A 26,004-nucleotide genomic window follows, 5' to 3' on the forward strand; every position below is an offset into this window, starting at 1 on the left:
CACAACTCCATTACTTGAGTCAAAGTATAGATACCCCTGGTCAAATATTACTCCACTACAAGTGAAAATTGCTCAGTCAAATTTTTACTTGAGTTAAAGTACTGGAGCACTTGCTTTTAAAAATACTTAAGTATTCAAAAGTACATTTTATTTTTAATGCCAACGCACTGTTGTATTGTTTCTACGATGCATTTACAGAAGCTCATTTACAGATGCATTTTTACTGTAATTAGATAGCAACACATGATATACAGGGGTTAAATTGGGATTTGGGAGGTGGGTGGACCCTGAGATCCGGTGGGAGGTGGGTGAAAAAAGGTACAAACCAGTGAATGTCTCAGCTCAAAATAGTTGTATCTTTAATGTATTGTGCACATAATTGTAAGTAAGGAAAACAATGTCTTAAAAAGAATGTATACTATTGATACAAGCTTTTACATAATATATTTCAAGTTTATTGAGTGTCATTAATGCTGAGAATTTTTTTTACCCACAAAAATGATCGGTCATCCTCCTCTTGTCCTCACTTTATCAATACAATTAATCCACAAAAGGCAACTCAATACTATCATATATAGCCAGCTCTCCCCAAATAGGCAGTTTTAGCAAGTAGCCTAGGCCATACAGCCTACATTTATTTTCATTTGCAGTACAAAATTGTGCACATTTTTAATCAACATTATTTGCGGATACACTTCTTTCTCCGCACTCGTATTCATGGCAAATATCTGCAATGCGTAGGCTAGATTGTAAACACAATTGAAGTGCAGTTTTTGTTTTTGCTGGTTATTCTGAGAGCTAACATAGTAGATAAAAGACTGGTGTATCTTATTTGTTAAGTGTAGACTACTTGGGGATTAAAACAGATTTTTAACGGATAAATTGAATTTATGATTTAATCCCCCTAACACGGTATGTTGTTATTTGATTAATCCGATTGTTGGCACGCTTGATTATATACCACCAGTCGCCGCTGAATAAAACATTATGTATATGGGAAATATTCAATCCTAGCTTAGCTGCTGACCAGCAACCTGCTGATTTTGCTTAAGCAATCAAAGTTGCCATTAATAATAGCCGGCGTTCATGGGGGCTGTTTATTCACCTCTCTTTAAAATGTTGCATAGATGAAATTACATGTTAATGAAACTACCTACCGCGTCCGCTTCCAATCAATCAAGACAAGCAACAATATTTTTCTTTCTGTGCTGCCTATATAAACGACTGTTCCTCCTGAGTTTTTTTTTCTTCCGATTTTTGATTGGTTGAGCGAGTAACTGGCTACACATGGGGACACATGGACTGGAGCCTAAATGGACTGGATTGTCATAGTTATTTGTAAAACTGCCGGTCAAAATTATTTATTTATTTACCAAAGGTGGGTGGACGCCGTCCACATGCGTCCACCTGCGTCCACACCCAATTTAACCCCTGATGATAGATAGCATTGCCTGAAATGTGAAACAGTTGGATGACCCTTCGCTCAAATTCCATAAAATTTCATCTGACCAATCCTAGCATAAAAACTGCAACCACTACAAGCTCAGACAACTTCATAATTAGCAAACGGGCTACTGTTAGCTAACGTTTACATACCTCGACATGCTGTTTCAGAATGCAGCGATGTAGTTCATGCGCGGTAAGCAGAGCAAACATTTAAAACAATGTGAATATTTTTGAATTTCACAAATCTCCAACATGGACTTGAGATATGGCTCTGGCGGCGGAGAATCATCCTTATCTTCTGGCGTCGCCGTAATTACCACCGCCAAGTTCCAATTGAACTGTTCAACCACAGGTGCAACAAGCAAGCACTTTGAACTTGACCGACAGTGTATTAGGAGCAGGCTACTGTGAGGAACACAGCGCGTGGCCAATCGCATTTTACAAAATAAAAAAATATTCAGTTGACTTCAAAGCTATGCTTCAAAGTAACGAGTAACGACAACCTTCATAGAAATGTAGTGGAGTCAAAAGTACTATATTTATCTTTCAAATGTAGTGGAGTAAAAGTCATAAGTTTCCAAAAAAATAAATACTCAAGTAAAGTACAGATACTCGAAAAATGTACTTAAGTACTGTACTCAAGTAAATGTACTTCGTTACTGTCCATCCCTGCACATATATATACAACTATGCATGTCCTAGATCATAAACCACTTGACAACAAGTGTGCAAAATCTGAGGGAGATATGCGTTACTGCTAAACATCTATGAAACGAAAAGTAAGCAGTATACCCTGGTGTCCCATCTCCAAATCCATCCAAAATATCTAAATTGTGCATTGCTTTAAAACATAGCATAATCATATATTTTTACAAAAATCTAGTATTTTGACTCATGAACCTCACTTTTGCATCATTTTCAAGTGGGAATTACTATCTTTTCATCGGTATAGGGGCGATATCTTGGGGTACAAAACCCTATCCAAAACCACTCCAAAAATGAATAAAATGCTTTTTGTCCGCTATAAAGCATATAAATTTACCCCTTATGATGGTTTAAGATGAAACGTTAATATCACATTGACAAACAAAAGTAGAAACATGACACACTGTTGCAATTTTGGGCATTCCTGGACTTTCACCACCGCTGAGGACTGGTGAAGCCACACATGCCACAAGTTATATTTGGCAACCAGCAACTGGAAGACCAAGCCATGGGCAAACCAGACGGAGGGGTCAAACATACAGGCAGATAACCCCCTGGAATACTAGGCTAAGAACAATAACCAGGCGGTGGGGTCAACAGAGCAGGACAAGACTGGACACGGACATAAATAATACAACATTGCAATGTATCGACAGTGCCACTGCACAAGAAATGTGCATGAATGTAGAACAGAATGTAAAAGAGGGGAAATAGTTAAAGAAATATATGAATGTGGAACTGTAAGTGAAAGAGGCAGTGGAATAAATGTGGGAATGTGCTCAGAAGTAGGATATATCAAAAATGGGGTTTACCTACATGAGTGTCTGGATAACAGAGGAACCATGACCTTAGAACTCCATAGAAAAGTATCTTGGAAGATAGTTACAATCATAAGATTGCACGCAGTCGCACAAAGAATCTTATTTCTATCAATAGATCACAAAGGAGTATACTCTGTGGTTTCTCTGTTCTTGGAGGAGAAGAGGTTTTGGTGCCTATTCCTATCCAGACCTTATGTGGGCAAACAAAGGGAACTGTGGGTATGGAAGGCTTGCTCAGCATTGTATTTAAGGCAAGCTCAAAGAAGCATTCGGGGAGACACTGCTTAACAGTTCTTCTGGTACCATAGTCATTGCCGTACGGAGTCATTTAGTTATGTATTTGTCAGTGAACATTTTCATGTTTATTTGCCGTAGCAAGCATGTGATTCTATGTTCAGCTATAGGTAATGAATGGTTTCATATTTTGTCATTAACGTAACTGATGATCATGTTTTTATTAAATCCTCATATTTCCGTCCATCTGCATCTTCCTTCCGAACCCTTTTGCAGCCTCATGAATAACACTAAGGGTTGGTGCATAAAATGCTAGTAAGGTAACAAGTCTCAAGATTGAGTTTCTAAAGCAGATTCATAGTCTTAAAGGTACCTCTGAGTACCATGTTAAATAACAAGTTTCAGGATATGAGTTTCTAATAGATTCCTAGTCTTAGAGGAACCTCTGAGACATTATAGATAACAAGTTTCAGGATATGAGTTTCTAAAACAGTCCTAAAGGAACCTCTGAGTATTGTGTAGTGAGTAACAAGTTTCAGGATATGAGTTTCTAATAGATTCCTAGTCTTAAAGGAACCTCTGAGTGCCATGATAGATAACAAGTTTCAGGATATGAGTTTCTAAAACAGTCCTAAAGGAACCTCTGAGTATCGTGTAGTGAGTAACATGTTTCAAGATATGAGCTTCTGCTAAAATTAGATTCCTAGTCCTAAAGGAACCTATGAGTATTATTTAGTGAGTAACAAGTTTCAAGATATGAGTTTCTAATAGATTCCTAGTCGTAAAGGAACCTCTGAGTGCCATGACAGATAACAAGTTTCTGGATATGAGTTTCTAAAACTGTCCTAAAGGAACCTCTGAGTATTGTGTAGTGAGTAACAACTTTCAAGATATGAGTTTCTAATAAATAGATTCCAAGCCTCAAAGGGACCACTGAGTACTAAGCCAGACATAAAAATATAAAAATAAAATCCCTTGCAAGGAAACAATGCCTAAGGGGGGAAGAGTAGAAAAAGGGACCAGGGCTCTGAGACACAGGTATACTGCTCAATACCACGGGACATATACCAGGAAGTGGGTATTTGATCCGTGGCCTTGTTATTACAGGTAGATTATTAAAATAAATTATACAAATTTTCCTTTACAGTTTCGGCGCTGCAAGCAGGATAACCAATTTTCTTTTACAGTTTAAGGCGAAAAGCAGGGTAACAAATTTTCCTTACACTGTGGTACACATACCTAACACATACTTTATGTTTGCTGTAACTATTTTATTTCATCATGCACAACAAATACATTGCATTGCTCAGTCCTGACTACCTTTCGTTTCCTAGCTTGCAGAACCCTTTAGTTAGCCAACAGTGTCATTTACTGGACAGTCTTGCCAAGGGTCTTAGGGCCATATTTACATAGCATGCCACAGCCAAGTTGCTGTCAGTGCTGAAAAATTCTGCCTCACTGCATGTTTTCCATCTCTGGTGAAGTTGGGTTTTGGACAGGTTTCTGGATCCACAGATGCAATGGGTAGCCACTGTCACCTTTAAAACTTTAAAAACTTCAGAACACAGTTCTATTTTTGAGTGAGTGAAGTACATAAACTGTACAAATGTAACATCTATTATGCCTGGCTCACACTACACGATTTTTGTCCCGATTTTCCAGTTGCAGACAAGTTTTTGAGATCTGCAACAAAAACCCCTAGTTGAAGGCAAATCGGTGCTCGTTCCCGTCATTGACGGTTGTTAAGTATGAGCGGTTCTGAGAGTTTTCCGACTGTGATTTTGAGCTGTCCCAGACGTTACCGTCTGTTTATGTTCAGGTCAATAGTTGGATGTGATTTATGAAGTTTATGAAACCTGTATTTCAATTAACTTTGTGCTACCTTGTAAATGCCTGAAGTTGATCAGTTTATTTGCTTGTCCTGCTGTGAGCAATTTGATATTTGCATCTCTTCCAATGGGATTTCTCCCCACCATTTCCTATATCAAAGCTATTCTAACATGGTTATTTGGTCATGGTGCTGTATAAGCCATGCCAAGTGCTAATTTGGTGTGACATTGTCAGCCCACTGTGTTTTTCATCATCGATCGGTTTGTTTTTCTAAACTGGGCAGGTGGTGGTGGTGGTGGGAGGCTCCATGTAGGCAGTCATGATTAATACAGCTGTCAAAAGCCACTTGCATCTCATAGAATGACTCATAGAATTCACTTCACCCATGTTTATTATTGTTTTCAGAAACACAGTCACAAGTAAGTTTTGAGATAGGCTACTAAGCTGGTTTCAATGTTTATGGGGTGGGAGAAAAGAAACCAAATTAACATTTTTAATTTCCTTCTAACTGGTTCAGGAACAGTATGTTGTGTCCAGAACAAAAGAACAGAAACATTAAAATTCTGATTCTGCTCAGAGTGAATGAATAGGAAAAAATTCAGTTTTCAAGCCCTGGATATGAGCATTAGTCTTTCACATCTTATCCAACAAGTGGTCTCTGATCTGTCTCAAGCACAAACAGCACCTCAGGGAGTACATCCCTGTGTTTTCCATCAAACACTCCTTCTGTATATTCAAGTACCTGGTTTCACTCAGAAAGGGCTTCCTGTTGAAGTAGGTGACTGGCTGGCAGACACCTGGCTCTCCCTGCTTAAGCACAGTCCTCAGACCAAATCAATCCTGAGGCATAGGCCTATTTCACATTTCCAGGTAGGTCACCCGGAAATGATGATAACTGTCTGCTGGTAGCGTAGTTCTACTTTGCGGAAACACAAAACTGTGGTTCAGAAGCAAAAAAAGCTTGCAGTGTGTTCCTCGCTGCTCCACCTCCAAGAGGAAACTACCCTGTTTGTCCTTTAATTTGTGTGGATGAACAGCAAAGAAAGTTGTGGATAAGGGCTATTAGGACAGATGAAGGAGAGGGATTTGTAATGAAAAAAGGCAGCTCTGTCTTGCAATAGTACTTTGCTGCAGGCACTACTATTATATATATATATATGTATATATATATAGCAAATCATTTCTTTAAAAGGAAATTTATTTAATCTTAGATTAGAGCAGTCATACTTAACTCAACTTTTCCATTTTATTTGGTGTGTTTTTGTTGTTCGTCTATACATAAACTACAAATATATTCAAATGCCCACGTATCATAAGTTAGTAAAGCTAATGTTACATTTGACTCCATATAATTACATATTTTGAAACAAAATCTTAAAACTGTAACAATGTTAATGATGACCACTTGTTACCTTAGTTAGGATGCAAGTTATAGTGACATGTTCAGCTTGCCTTACATTAACCGAGCTGAAATAAATACAGAATATAAAACATTGTTTGCCTATGTATAAAAATATACATAGGTACATATGCCCTAGTATCAGGTAACATTACTTTTGACTCCAAATGTTTACATATTATGAAACAAAAGCTTACAACTGTAACAGTATTTGCTCAATAATCAATATGCTAATGATTAACAGCTTTCCATTATTGTTTGAATTAAGCTAAACAGTTGGTGAACACCAGTCAAGATAAGTGTATTTCTGTGTTGTTTTATTCCTGAGACAAAGAATAGCTGGTGTTGTGTTGTATTTGAAATTGTATACCAGTGATCATCAGTAAGCATGCATTCTGGGTGCTTCTCAGAAGTTAGCTAAATCTGCCTAGCTGTTTCTCTAATGTTAGCTATATTTAATGAGGGCAGATTAAGCATAATAAATAACCAGGCACTGGCCCAACGTTATTGTTGAACACTGTAGTCCTAATTATTTACATTGTGTATTATTTTCCTGTTAGAAAGTGCTTTCCACAGGCATAAGGGTGCACAGATGTGTAATCCCATAGCTTTTCCATAGCTGCCTCCCACAGCCTGTAGCTATGGAGTTGTTCTTTTGGGATCTTTAATCAGAAATGGCAAACATGCAGTTCAGAGTTTTCCAATACGTTGGCTGTGCTGTTCACAACACAAAAACTTTTCTTCAATTTTTTAGTTTTTCTTTGTTTTCATTTGTTGTCGTTTTATTTCAGTGTTGTTTTCAGCAAGAGCAAGTTAAATTTTCCCCAAAATGGGGCATGGCATTCACAATGATGCTTCAGTGTTGTATGACTGTGGTTTATTGGACAATTCAGCAGTTGTTCTGTTTTCTTTTCTCAGTCAGTCTTGTGGGTGAAATTATCAGAGTTGTCAGCAACTATAGCTTTTAATACGAGCTTTTAGACCGTGTTATGTAATTTAAAGTTAAACAAATGTCATCAGGGTTGGCCCTAGGATGTTGGTGGCCCTAAGCAAATCTGTCTGAGGGGTGGGGGGTGGGGGGGGGGGGTTCACTTGGTAAAATCCTTCTTACATTACATTGTTATGAAATGTTCTTTTGCCATTCCATTTAAAATTTATACCGCTAGTTCCGAGATAGGGGACGAATAACGTCATTACGAAAATACCGTTATTTACCTTAGATGAACATGGTCGTGTGGCCCCCCACCAGCGGTTGTCATTGCCATTCTTAAATGTATTATTATTTATTTGGATGGCAAAATAAATCTGTCATCTATGAGAGCTAGCTAATGTTTTCATAGTTTATCTTTCTGGCAAGTTGATTGTTATTTTCTGTAACCATAGTTATCATAGAGTGATGTCTCATTGTGACTGTTACAGGTTTCCCATTAAAAGTGGTAATTTATTGTCTTAAACAATCTGCTTGAGAAATAAACCCTCAAATACAAAGTGAGTGTACCACTTAAAACGGAAACACATAAAAACACACTGTTTACTGTTTACTTTTTAAAAATTCTGTTTTGATTGCAACTTTTTTTTTATCCAGTAGAGGATAGAAAAGTCTTTCCAACAGTGTATGGTCTCATTAGAAGCTTAGAACAATAATTGAGAGCCAAGCGCAACAGCATGAATGGTTGCTTCATCACCGCATTACAAGCACTCGTTGAGGCATAATTGTTGTTAACTAGTGTCCTGAAACAGGTTTTTTGTCTCCTGATCCTATCCGAGTACAGTATCATTTAGTGTCAGGCGATATCGATCTGATCAAATATTTTTTTCTTTTAAAAATTATTCAATGGCTAGCCTATACATAAGTACACCCAGTTTAGCTTAAAATTGGTAAAAACAATTCCAGGGCAGGCAAGATAAGCTTAAACAAATTAATACAGAGAATAAAGAATTCTGCTTGAGAATAAATAGGTCTAAATACAGGTACACAACACAGCTGGCTGTAATTCATTTTTTCTTTAACGGTCTACAAATGCACCCTTATGAAATGGCAGGCTACAGACTCTGAGGTATAGCTGAGCAATATGGCCAAAATATCATATGATATTTTTCATATTATTGACGGTATGATGGGATTAAATTTTCTGATTCGAATTACAAAAGTAAATTGTGAAAGCCTACTGTGACTGTAAAAAAATAAGGAGCAATAAATAATTAAATAAAAAAAATAATAACCAGTCTCACTATTTTTATTGGGAGTGTAAACACTGGGATAGTAAACAAAAAACTATGTGCAGCCAGAAAATGTAAAACTAATATACAAATCATTCAAGCAAAATTTGTAAAATTCCAGGCTTCTAGGTTTTTAGATTTGGCGATATAACTACGATTATCAAATGTTTTTAAGCGTATAAATAAGTCAACGGCGCCATATGGTGTATCGGCTTTGTTTTGTCTTTTTTCTTTAATCACACCTTGGCCCATTTCCCTTATGTGTTTCCATGAACTGCATGTTGTTTGCAAAGTCATGTCATGTTTTTATTTTTTTTATTTTTTTTAATGAAATGTGGTGAGTTTCATTCAAACCAGACAATTCACCTTTAGTTTATATTGCAAAAATCACAGCCTACGGTTGCGGAATGGAATATTTAAAAAAATATATATATTTCTTTTGGACCAATTTTTTATTTATTTTATTTTCAACAAGGTTTGCAGGTGTACATCAACAAGTAACCTCTGTCAATAGCATAACATATAGGTATACCAGGGAATTGATAGACAGGTAAATAAACAAAACATGAAATTATAAAACAAATAAAATATACACTTAAAAAAAAAAATAATAATCACTTAATGTTTTAGTCACAATACAGCCATGGCATTATGACTAAGACAATAAAAGATACAGAAAAGTAACAGAAAGCATACACCTGCACCTTTGATCGCTCTTTAACCCTGGCCTACCCCATCCCCATGGGTCTTTCTCTAAATTCCACTATACATGCAGGCTATTTCCTAACAGTACATTGCAAAGTAAATAAGGAAACAAAATAAAAATTTATATCATGGTTCTAGCTGTGTTGAGCGCCTCCTTCCTAGCCTTGAGCATAATCTGGCCTGCCCCGTTCATCCTAGCAACAGAGAGTTCCATAGATAAAATCTCTATTAACGAGTGATTGCACTAATGAACAGAAAGAGTGTGTGGTGGTGGCCACCTAACCGCCATCATCTTTTTAGCAACAGTACATGCTGATAGCCACAACTGTCTTTGAGTATGGTTAAAATTCTGTCCAGAATCATCATTCAAGAGCATACATTCTGGAGAGCAGTCAATCTCTAAACCGAGTGTTTCAGAGAGACGTTTTGTTATTTGTTCCCCAAAACTTCTGACTGATGGACACTCCCACATGATATGTAAAAATGTCCCCATTTGATTCAAATCACATTGGGTACAGTTTGGAGAGGTAGTTATATTCATCATAAAACACCGCTTTGGTGTCAAATAAGTTTGGTATATGAAGTTCAGGTTTGTTAGTTTATGATTTGGATTTTGTGAAGAACGAGAAGCATTCTTCCAAACTCTGGCCCAGTCTATAGATGATTCAGGGCAGTCTTATGTGTATGTTCTAACAATATGTTATAAATTGAAGAGACATATCCTTTAGTTCATCCTGATAGTTTCTTAATTAAATCCATTATTGGATGAGTAATAGGTTGCCTGTCACTCAAAATACTTGCAGCCCGTATAGCAGAACGTAATTGTAAATATAGGAGTTGGATGACAATTTGTATGTTTCCCTCAAATTCTGAAAGCTTCTTAAACCAGTATCATTCAGAATGTCTCCTAAGCTATATATACCTGAATTAGACCCCATCACAGCACAGAAACCGCACTTATCAAGGTTACAAATGATTTACTACTGTCAGCCGTAACTCTGTGTCCGTTCTTGTGCTCCTCGACCTGAGTGCAGCTTTTGATACAATTGACCATGGAATTCTTCTGGACAGACTCCAGGCCTGTGTTGGACTTCATGGACAGGCACTCGCATGGTTTGGATCATACCTATGTGACAGGAAACAGTTTGTCAAATTAAAAGAGTCCAGCTCCTCAATAATGAAATATGGTATTCCACAAGGATCAGTACTAGGACCAGTACTCTTCTCGCTATATATGCTACCACTTGGCAATATTATCCGGGCACATGGCTTAGAGTTCCCCTGTTATGCGGACGATACCCAGATTTATATTTCAATGAAACCTGGCGATGCACTGCCGCTTTCAAGGTTAGAGGCCTGTATTGTAGATATCAAGGTTTGGATGCTTTCAAATTTTCTGCCCCTAAATTCAGACAATACTGAAATGTTGGTTTTAGGTCCCAAAATATTAAGGGAGAAATTGTCTACTCTCACCTTAAACTGTGATGGTTGTTTGGCTGAACCTAATATGGTCGTTAAAGACCTTGGTGTCACCATTGATCCTAATCTATCTTTTGACACCCATATAAAAACATATCCAGAATTGCCTTCTTTCAGCTGCGCAACATAGCTAAAATTAGACATTTCCTGTCAGTCGGGGATGCTGAAAAATTGATCCATGCGTTTGTTACGTCTAGGTTAGACTACTGTAACGCCCTGCTTTCTGGCTGCCCTAATAACTCGTTAAAGAGTCTCCAGCTTGTGCAGAATGCAGCTGCTCGTATCTTGAGCAGAACTAAGAAGTATGAGCACAATACACCAGTACTAGCGTCGCTTCACTGGCTACCCATTAAGCATAGGATAGACTTCAAGGTTTTGCTCCTGACTTTTAAAGCTCTGCATGGACGTGCACCTGTGTACATATCGAACCTGCTCCTACCTTATAAGCCCACAAGGTCACTCCGATCTCAAGATGCAGGCTACTTGGTAGTCCCAAGAATTTCCAAGAACCTAAAAGGTGGTAGGGCTTTCTCCTACAGGGCCCCACTACTGTGGAACCAGCTTCCAAATTTTATAAAGGAGTCAGACACAGTCTCAATATTTAAATCTAGATTAAAAACGCACCTCTATGCTCAGGCTTACAATCAGTTGTAGTCTGGAGACAGGGTGCGAGAAGCCTGTAGTCATAGAGCTTTGTAGGTGGCAATCCTTTCCTTACTGTCACCTGTCAATCAGCTGTGAACCGACTTTACATGGGCTGGCTCTTGATAGGCGGGTATAGCCTATCAAGCCCATGCATGACTGCATGCGCTCTCCATCCCTGTCCTAGTAGATATGCAGCCGTATTCTACTCCTGGCGGGGTCCCCCCAATACATAACACTGGCACTTTACTCACTGTCTGCTATATTGCAAATTCCCTAATTGCCGCTTCCACCCTCTTCCCCACGCTGCCGGCGGGGCTCTTGCCCCAACCCTCGAGAGTGCTTTGAGAGTCGTCTGGTCTCCCCCACCTCTGCGGTCCAGCCCCTCCTTCGTCATTGCCTCCACCCTGCCCACATCTGCCGCCACCTGCTGTTCCCCATCACCGCCACCCGGCCCCACCCATCATCTGAGCCACATCACATATCATATCTTGTGCATAAACTGGCTGACATGCTGGTCACCAGTCGGCACCCTGAGCCGACCAGAGGAGGATGGGTTTCCCCCTTGAGCCTGGTTCCTTCCAAGGTTTCTCCCCATCTGCCACAGGGAGTTTTTCCTTGCCACTGTTGCCTTAGGCTTGCTCCTGTGGGGGTTTAGGCTAGGGTTGTCTGTAAAGCGTATTGTGACAACTGTTTTAAAATATGCTATATAAATAAAATTTGATTGATTGATTATACCATTGAGATGAGATAAAATATTGTCTTCCAGACTTTAATAAGCTATTATAAAATATTGGTGTGTTAACATGCCATTTAGATTTTCAATTATATATCTTTTCTATTTTCTGCAAATTTTGAATTGCATAAGCTATTATTAGACCATGCTTCAGTCTACATTTTCTAACAGAAAAACCTGTAAACAAAATGTTATTCAATGGAACTGGGGCCACCAAATTCCTATCGATATTGAGCCATGGAGTTGAAGTATTGCCATTAAACCAATTTATTAAGGGACGAAGCCTGGAAATACAACTTAAACTTGGGTACTGATAGCCCCCTAACTCCTTCTTTGTAGGTTGACCAGTTTTATTTTTGAGCGTCTGCCCCTCCATAAAAACCTAGTAATAATACCATGTATTTTGTCCCAATCTCGGAGGGAGTGCTAGAGGTAACATATAACTACAGAAATGTACTCTAGGAAGCACGTTTATGTTGATTATTGAGATTCTGCCTGATAGGAAAATGGGTAAATTATGCCATCTTTCCAAATCACGTCTGATCATGTTAAGAGTACTACTATAGTTCTTAGAGATTGTTTTTTCTAAAGATGCAAATACATTTATTCCTAAGTATTTAAAGTGAGAGACTACCGGAATATTAAAATCTGCACATTTGTCTTTACTTATAGGGTTCAAAGGTAATAGAGAGGACTTAGTCCAGTTTATTTTTTAACTAGAAACATAGCTAAACTGTTCAAAGATATTGAGGATCTATGGAAGAGAGTGCTTTATATTAGAAAAAAACAGAAGAACAGTCATCAGCAAATAAGGATATATGGTGCTGGGTAGATTTTATTTTAATTGGTATAATACTTGGAGATAACCTAATGGACTGTGCCAATGGCTTTATAAAATAAATAACATTGATGAGATTGGATCTCATTGACGACTGCTTCTGCTTATTTCAAAGGGAGGAGAGTGTATGTTACCTGTGACTACACTGGCTGAAGGGTTCGCATAAATGGTTTTTACCATGTTAATAAAATTTGACCCCAAGCCCATATGATTCAATACGGACCATAAAAAAGGCCACTCAAGTCGGTTGAAGGCCTTTTCTGCATCAACTGACAGTATTGCTGATGATGCCAGATTATCGGAAGCATCCAGAATATGTAATAGACGACGTAAATTGTCAGCTGATAAGCGGTTTTTGACAAATCCAGTTTGGTCTGGATGAATCAATTTAGGCAAGTAGTTCTCCAGACGGCTTGAAAGTGTCTTTGAAAATAATTTAATATCCGCATTCAATAAAGACAGGGGGCGGTAGTTAACACAATTGGTTGGATACTTGTCCTTTTTTAAAAGAAGTGTTATTAGGGCTGTATTTGCATCTCTTCCAAAAGATCCTTTCTGAATAGCTGTATTAAACATCTCCAACAGTGGTAGTCCTAAAAGGGTCCAAAATTTGAAATAGACCTCCAGATGAATGCCATCACTTCCAGGTGACTTACCCTTATTGATATTTGCTAAAGATTGTTCAAGTTCATCAAGAGATAAAGGGGCCCCTAATATAGAAGCTTCCTCTGTTGATAGTGAAGTCAGATTCAGTTTCTCAAGATAATTGTCCCTATCTGATGCTGAGTAATTGTTATCTGAAGTGTACAGCTGTCTATAGAAGTTAAAAAAATCTTGTGTATGTATGACAAATTCGACTCTCTGTGTTAGTAACAAATTAAGCTCTATTTTTATTTTAGTTAAAGACTTTGCTATTCGTTCAGAGTGATTTATTTGCTATTTTCTAGGTCAGATATTGAAGTTTCTAATTCATGTATTCTTCGTTGCTCTTTATTCAATCTAGAGTAGTATGAAGTTGCATTATTTCTTATAAAGCCTTTTATTGAGTCCCAGAGTTACCTAACATCATACACTGACTGTCTGTTAATCTTTAAAAATTCTGCTAGTTCCAGTTGAAAATGATCACAGAAATCTTGATTTTGTAATAAAGGTAAATTAAACCACCACCTAGTGGCTCTTTTAGGTAAATGAGTAATCAACAGTTGACAGTTATATGCATGATGGTCTGTTCGGCTCATGTCCTTTATCTCTATGTTTTGAACCAAAGACATAAGGGATGCAGACATTAATATGAAATCTATCCTTGAAAAGGATTTATGTCTATCTGAATAAAAAGTATACTCCTTAGATGTGGGATTGTGTGCCCACCAAATATCCCTACGATTAAAATCAGAAAGTAGATGCTTTAATGCTTTAGTTGTTTGTATGTTAGAGTGAGATTTGCTTGATTTGTCAAATTTTTGATCTAGTATGGCATTCATATCAGAACCGATTAGGCTACTAATTCAAAATCAGAGAGTTTGGCCAATACCTTATTCAGCCGAGTAAAAAAAGGATCTTCATATGTGTTTGGTGCATATATGTTGACGAATGCAACTTTCCTTCCATTATATATACACTTAATAAACGTGACTCTACCAGCTTCATCACTCCCAATAATGATTATCTGAAGTGTTTTACGTGTATTATTACCCCTTTTGTTTTATTTAAAGCAGAAGAGGAAGCACACACTTTATAGAGGTGGTTTTCCAATCTACTAACATCCTTTCTAAGCAGATGTGTCTCCTGGAACATAGCTAAATCAATCTTATTTCTTGCTAGTAAGTCTAAGCAGGCTGCTCTTTTATTAGGACAGTTAAGGCCCTTCAAGTTTCAACAAAAAATATTCAAACTAGCCATAGGGTTTTAGACCTATAATGTTTACAAGAAGGGAATCTATTTGCAAACAGTAAAGGTACAGATTGAAGACACTCAACTCAACTCAACAACTTAAAGTGAGCCCTGACTTTATATTTGCACACAAAGAAAGACAAAACAGAGAAGACCCTATACCACCCCACAAGCAGGGCGGAACACAGGCAGGTCAGAAATACAAACGAAACGCAAGCAGGACCAAAGCGGGCAGATACATATAGTCAGAAACAAACACAGAAACACACAACACACAAGCAGGACCGAAGCGGGCAGAATACATACATTCAGAAACGAACACAAGGACCCAACACCCGAGTCAAGGGGACAAAGAACTTAAACAGACAGGGGTAACAAGACACAGATGAACTCAAAGAACAATCAAACCAGAAAAGGAGGGGATAACAAGGCACAGGTTGAAGCAATGATAGAATAATTAAAACCAATAATACAATTAACACAGGGTGGGAGAACGAACTGAAACACAAAACTGAAGTGCTGCTATCTGGTGGCCAAAAGGGGAAAAACAGAAACAGAAAATACAGAACCATGACAGCATGTCTTGCTGCTAAACAGATAATTGTCGTTTTCAGCTCAGAGCTGTAGAGTCGCACAATCATGCAGCGAGAGGTCTTGTATGGCGGGCCAGTACGGTGAGCAGTAACTGCTGGTGGCATGGGACCCAATTTCTCCTTCCCAAGCAGCTCACAGAGAAAGTTATTAATAAAGTTAGTTGGGTTACCCGCCTCAATGTTGTTCTCCAGACCCAGAACTTAGATGTTGCATTTACAGGAGTGGTTCTCGAGCTGATCCAATTTTAATCACAGGGTTTCATTCTCATTCCGTAGAGTCTCCTGATCGATTTTGAGTTGTGAGAGCCTTTTGGCTGAATCATTAGCAAAGGATTCAAGAGTTACCAAACTCCCCTCACATTTCTCCACTTTTGATTTTAGACTTGCGATTAGCTCATTCACAGGTTGCAACTTTGTTTCAAACGCTTCAGATATTTCTTCGCGAACAATTTTGTGCAGTGTAGTTGCCAGTTCAGTGTTACACATTGTTTGTTTGGAGATTTTGCCGGCATCGCGTTGCGTTGCTTTTTGCATTGCTTTATAAAACACGAAGTGATACTCCCTTTTTCCCGTGCACCTTGATTTAACATTCCAATATTTGTAGAGAAAGTGAAGAATAACTTAATAACTTAATTCAATAAATACGGATCATTCGGACGCGATCTCATTCATTCCATGCCACCGGAACCGGAATATATTTTATTTTAATTTATAGGATGAAAAACAATAAAATACCATTGATAATGGTACTGCAAAAACACATACTGCTGTGTGAATTCATACCAGTTGTGAAAGCCAACCTAAAAATAAGGCCCACCCCTTCTTTGAAGTGGTGTATAAGCATTATCATTCCGGCTTGAACATTCCATAAAAGATAAAATTAACAACAGTGAAAAGTTGGCATACTCTTTTCAGTTGTGTTTCTTTAGGTGCTTTGTCAAATTTGTTGTATTGTAAGAAGCAGTGTTAACCTCTTAGCGCAAAGCCCCTAGTGGCCGGCAGGCTGGCGTGCCAAGATTACTGAACTCAGACATTCAGTGCTACTGCAACCAAAGTACAAGTTAAAAACAGAAACACGTTGTTTTAGTTTCATAAGTAGACAATACAATACAATACAATACAATATTTATTGTCCCCAAGGGGAAATTTGTTTTCACAGTTTGCCTTGCAGCCTCACATAAATACATAGATACATACAGTACAGTATATACATATAACACACACATAATAAATACAGATACATACAGTAATAAATACTAGATACATACATATAATACACTTGACACTCAGTGTGGCAGTTTGTTCAGCACCTCGATAGCAGAAGGGACAAAACTCTTTTTAAAATGTGCCCATTTCCAGGTCAGAGACCTGTCCCTGCGGCCATATGGAAGGAGTGAGAATAGTGGATTGAGGGGGTGTGTGGGGTCGTGCGCTATGGTGAGTGCTCTGTGTGTAAGGGCTCTGTTGTTGAGCTCTGAGAGGTTTTGGGTGGGAAGTCCAATGATTTTTGAGGCGTTATGTGTGATGCGGGTGAGTTTGTTCCTGTTTGTGGCAGTTAACATGGTGAAGAAACAGGGTGAGCAGTAGAGTAAGATGGGGTGGATGATGCTTTTGTACAGTAGTGACAGAAGGTGAGGTGCAACAGAAAGTGCTCTTAGTTTCCGTATGACTGAAAGTCTTTGCTGGCTGCGTTTATGGATGTCAGTGGTGTGTTGATCAAAACTGAGTTTATTGTCCAGAGTGAGTCCGAGATATTTGAAGAAGTTAACCAGTTCAACAGTTTCGTTATTGATGCATGTGGGGTTTTGGACTGTATGGTGTGGACTGGGGTTTGTGATGACCATGTCTTTTGTCTTGGCAATATTTATCTGAGGATACATTACAACTATGCTGAATATGGAGTTTCGCAGCACCACCATTGTCGCTCTGGTCATTCATGCCTCCCTCCCTGCAGTCTCATCTACAACTACACCCCCCACACATGACATAATGGACAATATTGTCTATCTTGGCATTCATAAAAATATTCTTTCACCACTAAAATATCGTACTCCGTCAAAGCAACAAGATAAACCCGACAATAGCCCTAAGATATGCCAATACAGCAGTGAAAACGCTGCTCACTGAATAACGAAATAAACGAGAAAAAGTTTTTAAAAATGATACTATGTCATTCTACAGTCAATATCTGGGACTAAATATTGAATAAATATACAACCTTACCGTTGGTTTTATGCGTAGAGATGTCCCTTTTGAGACTGAGTGGTCATACATTGTCTTGGACAATCCCTTTGTGAAATACAGGCGCATCTGTGATGCCTGGGTATCTTCCAAAATAGCTGTGCGTAATACCACACGTGTTGTTTACGGCCTTGTCGCCCTTTTTAGTACAGTCTGGCTTGATTGACAATTCATTTATTTAGTAGGTGAGAGTATAAGCTTTCTAAAGATGTATAACATGTCTAAATCTGCTTTTGGAATAGCATTTTATAGGTCAGCGCATCCGGAAATTTTCTTATCATCGCATTCAATTACGCATTCACTCTGTGGTAGCAGTAAAACATAGACGCTGCTAACGAAACGTCAGATTTTTCGGAATTTCTTGGAAAATACTATTATTATTGAGGACTTCTGAGCATAGCTAAGCCATATGTTTGCTGATAGACCTAGCTGACATCGTTTTCTGGTGTAAGACGGGAGCGGATAGAACTATATCATTGACTTCCTGTCTCTGCCTCTATCCATTGAAAACAGATAAGACTTCATCATTGCTATGTAAGTATTACTGCTCAAAATACTTCGGTTATATACGTTATTTTTGAAATTGAGTGTCTTTAAATAGGTTAGTGGTATTATATAATGTGGATATTTCAAAGCTTGTAATTCCCACTTGGAAATGATGCAACAGTGAGTTTCTTGAGACAAAACTGTTGATTTGCAGTGAAATACGTGAATATGTTTTGATTTACAGCAATGCATAATTTAGACATTTTGGATAGATTGGGAGACGCTGGGTACACTGCTTAGTTTTTGCTTCTACATATCCACCCTTAGATTTTATGAACTTGTGGTCAAGAAGTTTTTGATCCAGCACATGTTTAACACGTGTTAACACAGTTTAACCTGCTGTATATATGCAATCTCTCAGTATTTCATTGCAAACTAAAAAAGTGCAAATTCATTTTAGATTTTTTTGTCTAGACAATTGCATTTGTGGCACTTTATTTCTTCCAAAATTATGAATATAAACTAATCTGCATTAGTATTGTAAATTGTACAAATGCCCTGCTTCATTTAAGCCATTTTTCAAGTCTCTGTGGTGTTCAAATCTGGAGTTATAAGGCTTTAAATAGGGTACCCCCTAAATGGGCAAGGATTGGCAAGATTTGGCACGTGCGCTAAGGGGTTAATGTCGCTCCTTGAGACACTGGCATTGCAAATGTTGCAAGTGGCCGTAGGGCTGCTTTTGGACTTTCTATACGTTCCACAAAGCTGACATTATAGCAGATGCCAACTCCTTTTATAAACAACAGGATTGTTTGTGGAGGCTAATGGATAGTGCTTGTTCAAGGGAGTTAGAGTTCATTCAGGCAATTGCCATAAACAGTCAGCAAGTACGGAGGTGAAACTTTGCTACATGCAAAAGTTAATATGCATATTAAATGTTGTAGTGTCAGACAGGATCAGATTCAGATCAGGCGTGTCCTAGCCGATACCCAGTCGACAAAATATGGTGGTATCGAGAGCCGACACGGATCCATGGTTCAGATCAGGACATCCCGATCGTTTTCCTTTGATTTTACTGATTTGACCTACTCATCAGCATGGCTGAAGCAAATTCTTATCTTGGTGAGATGGATTTGGGGAATGGGTAAGAAGTGAAGATGCAGAGGCTTTTCTGAATCTGGAAGCATGAAGTCGATTGAGGATACATGTGAACATGGTTAAGATTTATGTATTACTGCTTGTAATATTTAAATAATTCATATTTTCACTCCACCATTACCTGGTGTCATATTTTTGATATTGCTATATTTGCATCGGTCATACATGGACAACTCAATGTTAGCCTTTGCTAATAATGCTGAGCATATTTGTACTGGGGGCTAGCCAACAGCTGTTAGTATAGAGGTATATTATGCATACTTAAGGCATTGCTAGCATAGTGTAGTGGTAACCAACCCTGTTCCTGTAGATCTACCATCCTGTAGGTTTCAACCATAATTTGAAATGACTCTACTAATAAGCACCTGACTCTACTAATTAGCAGCCATTTTGCTGTTGAATGAGGTGTACATTGTTATGGTTGGAGTGAAAACCTACATTATGGTAGATCTCCAGGGAAAAGGGTTGGTTACTATTGGCGTAGTACCTCATGGTGGCCTGCTTTAGAATTCATACCACTCACAATGGAACTGTCTTTCATGAGGTTTGTGCTATTCACTGATGCAGGCATTGACATACTGTAGTGTAAGCGTTCATACAATGGGTGGCTCCATCATGTATAATGTTAAAAGCACCCATTTGCCATGAAGCTAGAACATTGGCGGTGTTTTCGTGAGGGTGGACTGATATTTCATTGTAGTCTTATTGTACATAATGCAAAATATTCGTATCTCCATGGGCTGTCACTCATGGCATGGAAAATACACATTCAAATGTAATGTGTGCTAATTGCTAGATGAATGTAAAATTTCCCTTCGGGAATAGTTTAATTATATTATTTATAATTATACATAGTAACATTTGGAAAACACACTACAGAGAAATATCATTCCATCCCCATGCAACAAAAGATTACATACTGTAGAATACAGAAAAAACAAAAGAGTAAATGAATGATTCATACATAATAAGGTGTGTATATCATAATGTGTCACAGTGTTTTTGCATTATTTTTCAGTGTGATATCAATGTTTTCATAAGGGACAAATCCTATTTTTTATAATGGACAAAAAGCATTTTATTCAGTTTTGGACAACATTTGGATAGGTTTGTGGACCCTTAGACCCCTATACTGATGAAAAGATAGTAATTCTCACATAAAAATATGCAGAAGTGAGTTTCAGGAGTGAAAACAGTTGATTTTTTTAGTGAAATATATGATTATTTTATGATTTACATCAATGCACAATTGAGATATTTTGGATAGATTTGGAGACTAAATGACACCAGGGTACACTGTTTACATTTCACTTCATAGATCTTTAGTAGTTATGCGTGTCACCGTCAGATTTTGCACTTGTGTTCAAGGTGTGTATAATCCAAGAAATGTATAGTTTTTACATATGTATCTCTCAGTACTTGAATTAGTGGGGACTTTTTTTGTTTTTTTTTCATTTTCTCCAAAGATTTTTTTTGTATGTGTGGCACTTTAGTTTATATTCATAATTTAGGTAGAAATAATCTAATTTAGTGTTGTAAGTGGTGCAATTGTCTTGCTTCATTTAAGTAATTTTCCAAGTCTCTGTGATGCTCACATCTGAAGTTATAAAGCCTTAAATAGAACCGTACATGAATAGGCAAGGATTGGCCAGATTTTGGCCAGCGATTGCCATTGTGGCTACAACAAAACCAGCATACACTGGACCGAGTTTGAATACCAGTGCCTAAGTGACAACTATAGTCTGTCAGCAAAGTGAGGAATAATTGAAATATGTTTAATTTTATGAATCCAGCAGTTTTAATCATTAACACCCTCGTTTAATGTCCGGTCCTCTGAATACTGAACACAAGTGCATCAGCAGTTAAAACACCGCACTTATCCTACATAAAATATGTTTATTTGATTTAATTTGGTAATTATTAGCAAAGACATCAATTACCAGTTCAATCGCTGAATTAATTGATAGACAGAGCAAACTTGGATCAACCTTTATCAAAAGGTACAACTATAACATGATAAATTCTTTAATAAAATTTCATTACGACAAATATTCACATCTAATCTAAAGATGAGGTTCAGCTACCTTTAAAGAATAACAAATATTCATAGTCACATAAGAAAGGAATGAAAGAAAATAATCAAACCACAGATAAAAGTAATCCAAGATTGTGCCAAGTATGAAATTCAAAAACCAAAAGACAGCAGGGATGACCAAAAGAAATGTAGAACACCAGACCTAGATGCAGGACTCAGATGCCCACTTCCAACTAACAGTTACTAACTTCTTCTTGCCAAGTTGCCCTAACTAACTGCTGACAAAAATAAAGCCCCATATTTTATCTCATGAAAGATGGGAGGGGGGAGAGATGGACACCCCTTCTGTGCCTGACCTATGCATATTTAATTAATGATCAGGGAGGAACTAAGGGATGGTCAATTTACAAAGCAACACATATTTTTAAGGTTGTAGGGAAATTCACCTTCTCCTAATACGCATTATGATGACACATTAACTCAATATTTTGAGACCTTTTTGGGGGGACACATTTGGTTATTATGGGAATGTTAGTGGTGAGCACTGAGCTATGCTGGCTGAGCGCTTTGAAACTTCCTGTGGCTGAGAACGGTCAAATGGTGGATTACATGTCTGTCAAGCTAATGGAGATAATATTACTGCACATTATGTACAATAAGTTCACAATAAAATAATACTCCAGCATCATAAAAATGCTGCCGATATTCTAGCTTCATGGTAAACCGGTAAACATAACACCCAATTTCATAGAAAAACACCCAATTTTTTGTGGGTTATATGAATTCTAACAAAGCAGACTACTCCAAGCTACTACACTATGAGCTGCTAACACTGTCCAATGTACGGCAACAGTGCCACTATACAAACACCTAGGCCTGTTAGTTAGCCCCCAATACAAAATTTTTGAGCATTATTAGTAACGGCTAGTAGTTGTCTCTTACGACCAATGAGAATATTACAATATTAAAAATATGACACAACATAAATAATTGAACACAAACAGTAATACATACATCTTTATGAGCGCTCCCTACAGAATTTTCTTTAGCCATGCTGATGAGTTGGAAAAACTAGTAAAATCTTTCAAAAACCAAAGGAAGAAATTACGTCAAAACGAGTGCTGGTATTTTACTGTGTAATGTTATGGTTGACTGCACAATGCTGTGATTAATTAAAATTTAAAGCTGTTACACACAGGTCTGCGTCCTTCTAAAGAAATTAAAATGAGACATGTGATACACCATTGGAAAGCTTGTACTGTCCTTTACTGGATAAAAGAGGAGGTATCATTCAAACCAGAAAGAACTGGACAGATTTACCTTAGTCTAAATTGTGGGTGGTGTTTTGTGCATGGCTGTTCTATATACCTACCCCCGCTTTCTATTTGCATGTTTATTTCTCAAATGGATTGTTCAAGACAATAAATGACCACTGAATCTTGAAAGGGGGCATGTTTCTGTGTAAAATATGGTAAGATGATAGGTATATTTCTTTCCAGATTTAGTCACTATTAGCTATAGATAGTCGAATGACATGGTATAATTTCAGAAAAATTTGACTTATTTCGTTATTCAATGAGCAGTATTTTTCACTGGCGTATTTGTAAATCTTTGTTGGGTTTATCTTGTTGCTATGATGGAATCCAAATTTTTGGTGGTGAAATATTTTTTTATGAATGCCCAGATAGACACTATTGTCCAGTGTATCATGCTTGTAGGTGTAATTGCAGATGAGACTGCAGGGAGGGGGTGCTTATTAAATGGATGACCTATGCGACAATGGTGGCGCTTAGAAATTCCGTATTTGACAGTTGTCGTGCATCATCTACTAATAAAGCTAGATCTGAGAGTTTGTTGTTTCAACCCACTAAGGGGCTTGCGTGAAGGAGTTAACTTTTTCGGTAAATAAATAAATTTGGCATTAAATTTTTTTTTCATACATTACCTTTAAGTAAATACGTCTAAATTTTGAAAAGAAACCAGTCATTACTAAGATACAGCTTATGTAGTATCAATCTGATGGACACTTTTAAAAATAAGCCAGATCATGTTTAATTGACCTGGAATGTGCACATGGAATTTTAAATTGTGTCCTAACAAGTGTTAGCCAATCAAAATTTTGAGTTAGCACTTACAACGTTGCCACTGAATAATATGTAGTGATTTCACTGTAATGAGGTATCATAGGAGAGAAAGGATTTTCATTTTAAGTTCCTATCCATTAATAAGGATGATTATTACTGGTCAATGATTTAAACATAAAGCTCCTAAAATCCGTTAGTTGAAAATAACTCCTGGTTATTTGCAGATTGATATAAATTATGAATTAATAAGTGGCACTATTTGTTATGAATTTGATGTGATGTGATTTCAAAAATGGAGCTTGGTTGATAATTTAAGTCATATGGTTCATACAGTATAGTAAATTTAAGTGCTCTCAGCTAAAAATGGAATAAAGCTATGTTTCCACTTACCAAGAGTGCTATCTATTAGGGATGCACCAAACATGGAAATATCAGATTTCATATTGGTGCATTCTTGTGCATTATTGTTAACATTTTCTAACCTTTACAAAATATTAGAACATCATGAACATAAAAGAAAATCATTTAATACTTGGTTGTCTGTCCCCCACAAGTTTTTTCTCATTTAGGCCATGCTCACATTGTTATAAAATTTATTTTTACTGTGAATAATGCATGACTAGTTTACATTCTGGACAGGGGTGAATGCAAGCAAAATCTGTTACCGTCGCAGCATTATTGAATTCTGGAAGTGCTGTCCTAAAATTTCTTCTTACCATGAAGAGTGGCTGACCTGCAAGCGTAGGAAATGTGTTACTACGGCAGCACAAGAAAATTTCAGAAATACCTATAGGTAACAGGCTGCTGTATCTGCTGCCACTGCATTTAGATCAAACCTTCCAGCGTTGTGCCGAAAGTGCTATGAGGTAACAGCAATAGATTTTCTTGCAGAATGTAAACAAGTCAGGGATGTAAGCAAGTCAGGGATTCTTCACTGTAAGAAGAAATTTTACAACAACGTTCTCTACCATACTGACATAATGCGATGACATTAGGTTGACAGTGCAGAGACTTACAGTGAGATTGCGATTCCACAAGAAAATATTAAATATCAGAAACTTACTTTCACTTCACCCAGCAGGGATAAGTAAAATGAAGGGATTGACTACAGTGATACTGATAGAAGCATAGAACACAATGAGCTTTATAAGAACAAGATCTTGTAAGTTCATCGATAGAACACTGCAGCGACACTCTTATCACGTCAAGCTTCCCAGGCAACAACACAGAGGTTGTCTCATTTTTCGGAACAGCACCCTGCAGAGGCTCCCAAGCCAAATTATTATTTATTTCCAAATGAATAGATAGTTGGTGTTACTTTCGGCATTTAAAAAAAAAGCATTTTGTTGCCTGACAGCCCCCCAGGTCTGTACAATTATAGGGGAAACACTGAATATGGATAAACAAATTGCTGTTTTTTTATCTGACAGGCAAATGAAAACCACCTCATGAATTACAAATAAACAATAGACTACCTTTTGATTAACAGGACATAATTGGAGCTCACCCTCGGGCCGATACAACTGGCCTATTTCAGTATTATCGGCCAATAATGATCGGTAGCTGATCAATTGTTGCATTCCTTATATCTATCCATCAAGATAGTTTCACTGAGACACATTTTCCAGATATATGCTGCAGCTCACCATGATACAAAAAATCCCAAAGTTTTTGTGGCATTCAAAGAGCCAAAATTTACATTCAGTAACTCATTCAGCAATGTCTGATTCCACATATAATGACAGTTACTCACAAACATCCACAAACCTTGTGCACAATGAATGAAAATGAATTTCTAATGAAGTACACCAACTCTGTGTATGTGCACAAAGACTCAACCAAACCATGGCAGTATTCTGGGGCACAGTGTCAATATTGTTTTAAGGCATTGTTTTAAGGCAGTCTTATTTAGCCCTAAATTGCTTTACCAGCTTAACTGGGTTACTTTACATTATCATTATCTCTGAGTTTGTTTATTCTCTGATTTTTGCTCAGATTGAGTACCAGAGTGAGGGGGTGGATGCCAGCCTTGTGGAATATGAGGACAACCGTCCCATCCTCGACATGTTCCTACAGAAGCCCATGGGCCTACTTTCCCTGCTGGATGAGGAGAGTCGATTCCCCCAGGCCACCGACCAGACCCTCGTAGGTAAGGAGGGGCTGAATAAACCATCGAAACATCAGCCACCTATAACTGTTAAGCAACGCTATGAAAGTGAATACCTATTAAAATGCACTTTTAGATCTGGGGTAGCCTGAGTGAGTATTAATATAGTCCAAGATTATAACATATTTTATAGATATGTAGTAAACTCTGAAAAATGAACGCAATGCAAAATTATTTTTGAAAATGTATATGTGGCATTCGCTCCGCTAGAAAAGCGAATTGGTCTTGGAATGGCGGCTGGTAGAGAGAGCACATACACCTGGGTTGCGTTAACTAATCAGCCTAGGTGCTTAGA

General features: G+C 37.7%; 1 protein-coding gene across 2 annotated transcripts in view; it reads left to right on the top strand.

Annotated features, from left to right (window-relative positions):
• The window catches only part of myo3b (myosin IIIB), a 346,614-nt gene that overhangs the window by 142,195 nt on the left and 178,415 nt on the right, over positions 1–26,004 (top strand). For both annotated transcript variants that reach the window (XM_064327164.1, XM_064327165.1), the window contains exon 13: positions 25,538–25,691. In XM_064327164.1, coding sequence (XP_064183234.1) covers positions 25,538–25,691 — 154 coding nt within the window. The remainder of the gene's footprint in view (positions 1–25,537; positions 25,692–26,004) is intronic.

The sequence above is a fragment of the Anguilla rostrata genome, chromosome 3 (assembly GCF_018555375.3).
Source record: "Anguilla rostrata isolate EN2019 chromosome 3, ASM1855537v3, whole genome shotgun sequence".
NCBI lineage: Eukaryota > Metazoa > Chordata > Actinopteri > Anguilliformes > Anguillidae > Anguilla > Anguilla rostrata.